Source organism: Cebus imitator, unplaced genomic scaffold (assembly GCF_001604975.1).
Source record: "Cebus imitator isolate Cc_AM_T3 unplaced genomic scaffold, Cebus_imitator-1.0 Scaffold42, whole genome shotgun sequence".
Classification (NCBI taxonomy): Eukaryota; Metazoa; Chordata; class Mammalia; order Primates; family Cebidae; genus Cebus; species Cebus imitator.
Genome location: NW_016107357.1, coordinates 7030488 through 7035746, shown reverse-complemented (window position 1 = coordinate 7035746; position 5259 = coordinate 7030488). Strand labels below are relative to the sequence as shown.

At 44.3% G+C, this 5259-nt stretch overlaps 2 protein-coding genes across 6 annotated transcripts in view; one reads left to right on the top strand and one right to left on the bottom strand.

Moving 5' to 3' along the window:
* CNIH4 (cornichon family AMPA receptor auxiliary protein 4) overlaps positions 1 to 3608 on the bottom strand; it is a 49932-nt gene extending 46324 nt beyond the window's left edge. Inside the window, exon 1 of the mRNA XM_037737727.1 lies at positions 3541 to 3608. The gene's annotated coding sequence lies outside the window, so the exon portion shown is untranslated. The remainder of the gene's footprint in view (positions 1 to 3540) is intronic.
* A 43-nt stretch (positions 3609 to 3651) lies between these two features.
* Positions 3652 to 5259, top strand: part of NVL (nuclear VCP like) — a 95595-nt gene continuing 93987 nt past the window's right edge. For 4 of the 5 annotated variants that reach the window (XR_005199803.1, XM_017526396.2, XM_017526395.2 and 1 more), the window contains exon 1: positions 3652 to 3967. Coding sequence is in view for 3 of the 5 variants with exons in the window: in XM_017526396.2 (XP_017381885.1) it covers positions 3911 to 3967 (57 nt within the window). In the remaining 2 variants the exon portion in view is untranslated. The remainder of the gene's footprint in view (positions 3968 to 5259) is intronic. The other variant, XM_017526397.2, reaches the window with a different exon arrangement.

Sequence of the window (5259 nt, the reverse complement as noted above, 5' to 3'; positions counted from 1 at the left end):
GAAATCCCATCTCTTAAAAAAAAAAAAAAAAAAAGGCAAAAGATAAAATATGCCACCACCACTAGGTGGGGTTACACCACTAAAGAAAGGAGGACGTTTCAATTAAAAAAGGAAGTACTTGAAGTGTATAAGCACTTAGGTTACTGTTCAGTAATCTTTTCAGTTTTGATGCATGATACTATAAATCCAAACTCCGGAATCAATGTAAAATGGTCTTCTGGGCAATAATTGCTGAAATAATTCCAATGGAAAATGTTCAAGCATATTATCATCTAGAATTAATTTACTTTCAATTATTGCCTTCTGTACCTAAATCAGTAATGAGGTGAACAACACGTTACCTGCCTTTAAGAACAAGGCATTCTAGAGTACTTCAAGTTTACATATGAAGGGCTGGTTAAATAATTTGTAAAACCTAGTATAAAATGAAAATAAGGGATGGCTTGTTCAGAAAGTATTTCAAGATGGCAACAGTAGAGCATTAAACCACGTGTGGGGCCCTTCTGAGCACAGGGCCCTGTGTGACTCCACAGGCCACACACCCATGAAGTTAACCCTAAGTGTAGGTTAGTATTCCATGACAAATTATAGACTAATAAACTATGTTACCTAGTACATGTTGTGATGCTACTAGGCCTTTCAATGTGGTTTTTTGTGTTTTTTTTGAGATGGAGTTTTGTTCTTTTGCCCAGGCTGGAATGCAATGGTACAATCTCAGCTCACTGCAACCTCTGCCTCCCAGGTTCAAGTGATTCTCCTGCCTCAGCCTCCCAGGTAGCTGGGATTACAGGCATGCACCACCACACCCAGATAATTTTGTATTTTTAGTAGAGACAGGGTTTCACCATGTTGGTCAGGCTGGTCTTGAACTCCTAACCTCAGGTGATCCACCTGCTTCTGCCTCCCAAAGTGCTGGGATTATAGGTATGAGCCACCGCACCTGGTTTCAGTGTGTTTTTACTCTATGTGGTACATTTGGCATGTACAGAATTACATTTCATTTTTAAAATTACTAAGCATTGACTATACTTGTACTATATGCTGTAGGGAATCTTTACAAACATTTAATGTAATCAAGTACATACTTAATTTAATTTTTAAAATGTTATAAAAAGTTACAACTGGCCAGGTGCGGTGGCTCACGCCTGTAATCCAAGCACTTTGGAGGCCAAGGCGGGCGGATCACCCGAGGTCGGGAGTTCAAGACCAGCCTGACCAACATGGTGAAACCCCGTCTTAAAAAAATAAAATAAAATAAAAATAAAAATAAAAAGTTACAATTATAATTCTTCTGCTTTTCCTCACAAGCCTAAAGGGCAGAGCAGAGACTGAAACTGGTAGGCACTCAATAAATACTTGTCGAATGAATGCAAGAGGGCTGGAAAGTTCAAAATCAAGGAGCCATCATTTGATGAGGGCCTTCTTGCAGTGTCCTCCCATGGCAAAAGGCAGAATGGCAAAAGGGCCAAATTTTATTTAGCCTTAAAAAACAAAAGAGGTCAGGCACTGTGGCTCATGCCTGTAATCCCAACACTTTGGGAGGCCAAGGCAGGTGGATCACCTGAGGTCAGGAGTTCAACACCAGCCTGACAAACATGAAGAAACCCCATTTCTACTAAAACTACAAAATTAGCCAGGTGTGGTGGCACATGCCTGTAATCCCAGTTACTTGGGAGGCTGAGGCAGAAGAATGGCTTGAACCTGGGAGACAGAGGTTGAGGTGAGCCAAGATCATGCCATTGCATTCCAGCCTGGGCAACAAGAGCAAAACTCTGTCTCAAAAAAACAAACAAACAACAACAAAAACAAAGGAAAGGCTGGGTGTGGTGGCTCATACCTGTATGTAATCCCAGCACTTCAGAGTCCGAAGCAGGCAGATCACCTGAGGTCAGGAGTTCGAGATCAGCCTGGCCAATATGGCAAAATGCCATCTCTACTAAAATTACAAAAAATTAGTCGGGTGTGGTGGCATGCAACTGTATTCCCAGCTACTTGGGGAGACTGAGGTGGTAGAATCACTAGAACCCAGGAGGCAAAGTTTGCAGTGAGCTGAGATTGCGCTATTGCACTCCAGCCTGGGAGACAGAGTGAGACTACATCTAAAAAAAAATAAAAAAAAAAAAAGAAGGAAATGCTAACACATGCTACATGAGGGTATTATGCTAAGAAACAAGCTAGTCACGAAAATCAAATACTGGAAGATTTCAATTATGTGAGGAAGTTAGTGTTGTCAAAATCATAAAGACAGATAGTAGAATGCTAGCTGCCAGGGGCTGCGGGGACAGAGGATTGGGGAGTTATCTTTTAATTGGTATAGAGTTTCAGTTTTACAAGATGGAAATAGTTCTGGAACTAGATGGCAGTGATGGTTGCATATCATGAATGTATTTAATAACACTAAACTGTACACTTTAAAATGTTTAAAATGGTAAATTTTCTTATATTTTACCACAACTAAAAAAAATTAAAATAGCCTGGCGAGCTGGCTCACACCTGTAATCCCAGCACTTTGGGAGGCTGAGGCAGGAAGATCACGAGGTCATGAGTTCGAGACCAGCCTGGCCAATATGATGAAATCTGTTTCAACTAAAATTATAAAAAATTAGCGGAGTGTGGTGGTAGACACCTGTAGTCCCACTTACTCGGGAGTGTGAGGCAGGAGAATAGCTTGAAGCCGGGAGGCAGAGGTTGCAATAAGCCAAGATGACACCACTGCACTCCAGCCTGGGTGACAGTGTTAGACTCTGTCTCAAAAAAATAAATAAATAAAATAAAAATAAAAGAGTATAGCGAAGAAGTAGGAAATGAAGTTGCAGCCAAAGGGACCAAGAGTTTGAGTGGGAAATCTAATACTTAATTCAGTGCTTATTTTTGTATTTTTAGTAGAGACAATGTTTCACCATGTTTGCCAGGCTGGTCACGAACTCCTGACCTCAAGAGATCCGCCCACCTCGGCATCCCAAAGTGCTGGGATTACAAGTATGAGCTACCTCACCCAGCTTCACACCCTTAATTCCATTTTCTCTCCTCCCTCTGCCCCTGAATACACTGCACTTAACCTTGTCACAAGCCAAATAGGACCTGAAATAAGAATACTCAAAACACGACTGAAATAGAAACTAGAGCTTGCAACTTAAAAAAAAAAATGCTTGGTAACTATCCCTTTGTGTCTCCCTAACTGCAGGATAAACTTACCTGGAGCAAACAGAAACGTTTAATAAAATTCTGGGCCAAGGAGTCTTGCACTGGATATATTCAACAAATTACTTGCTCATAACAGCGCAGGTCAAACGAGTTCTAAAAGTAACAGATGACTTAGTTATCTGGGTAAATCCGTCCCTCCTTTTCTTATTCACCTAGCTCTTTCGTGGGGCCTCAAAAATGTAAGGTAACTACGTGGGAAAGCAAGCAGAGGCTGGTGGTGTGTTTTTATCCTGATTTTATCACTCCGACTATCTACTGTCGCTGCTTTTGCCAAGACTAGCTTTGTATTAGAATGAAGTGTGGCTGGAAAGCCTGAGGGAAGCAACCCAAGTTTACCAGCGGACATTGTTGATACTTTCCCCGCCCGCCGCGCCGGGGTAGGAACGTCCTCCAGCCTGGTTCGCCCGGCGGGGAACCAATAAGGTTGAGAGCGTTCAAATGGGGCCTAATCGTCCAAGGCCCACTGGGCATGCCTGAAAAATAAGGCCACTAGAAACTCCCTCAGGTGTTCAAGTCTTTTCCCGCTCCTCGGAATTTTCCCCTCTCATTCGCATTACTTTTATTCTGATGGAAACGGCGCGGGCTAGGACCCAGGAGGGGCGCATTTCAAGTCCTACTGGCCCGGCATTCGCGGTGGGCAACCCTTGCGAGGCCCGCGGTTCGCAGGGAGCTGGCGGTCAGAGCAGTGGCTCTGGAGAGCGACGCGATGAAGCCCAGACCTGCAGGGTTCGTGGATAATAAACTCAAGCAGCGAGTCATCCAGGTGTGTATTCTGCACCGCTCGGCCTCGCCGTGGGCCCTGATTGCTGCCCCAGGGTGCCACTGCCCTTTTATCGGGCAGAGTCCGCGTGGAACTCAACTAGTCTCCTTGCCCCTGTCTGGGCCTGGGCGTGCGTCTGTTCCTCTTTCGTTGGTGGTGCCGGGGCCTTCCCTACCCACGCTGGTGCGGAGTCTCAAGGAGCAGCCAGGGACGGTGGGAGGGTGCAGCTTGGTGGGGCTGCCCAGGTTGTCTTGTCGTCTTCAGCACTGATTGTTCAGGAGAGTGGAGTTAGCCTTTGAATTTTAAACTCTTTGGCTTGTGAAGTTAGTACAGGAATGGTCTTCCAATGCCCTCATTGTAAGAGGTCCTTGAGAAGGGGTGGCATAAATAATACCTAAAACTTCCGTTCTCAAGGAACTTAAACACAAAAACGTGATAACATGGGTCTGGCAACTGTAGCAGGCACCTTGCCTACGGTTTTCTCATTTTAATGACCATCAGTAAAAAGCAGTGTGTGGCAAATACCTTAGAATGTAACTAAGAAGTCTGAGCTAAAAGATGGGAGAGATTTTTGTTCACTTTGTAATTTGTGAGCTACACATCCTACTTGTTTTTTTTTTTTTTTCAATTCACCAGCTCCCAAACAATCTCCTTTTCGAACCCATCTTTTTCTACCAACTTGTATATGTTGGAAGTGCCCTGAGATACTGTTCTCTTACCTCCTCTTCCTCCTCTTTCCTCATACACCGCTCTTGTCTATCCATACTTCCTATGTGATCTCAGTCTAATAACCTTTGAATAGTATCTACATATTGTCTATATATTTATTTCATTTTATTTTTATTTTTCTGAGACACAATCTCATTCTGTTGCCTAGGCTAGAGTGCAGTGGCTGTTTATGGGCACAATCATAGCTCACTGCACCCTCTACCTCCCGGAATGAAGTGATCCTTCCTCCTCAGCCTCCCCAGTAGCTGGGACTACAGGTGTGCACCACCATACCTGGCTAATATATTCTTATTATTTGTAGAGACGGGTTTCCAGTACATTACTCGGGCTGGTCTTGAACTCCTGGGTTCAAGCAATCAGGCCTCAGCCTCCCAAAGCGCTGGGATTACAGGTGCAAGCCACTGCACTGGCCTCTATATATTTATGACCCTTAAATTTATCTCTCCAGGGCCGGGCGCGGTGGCTCACGCCTGTAATCCCAGCACTTTGGGAGGCCGAGGCGGGTGGATCACGAGGTCAAGAGATCGAGACCATCCTGGTCAACACGGTGAAGCCCCGTCTCTACT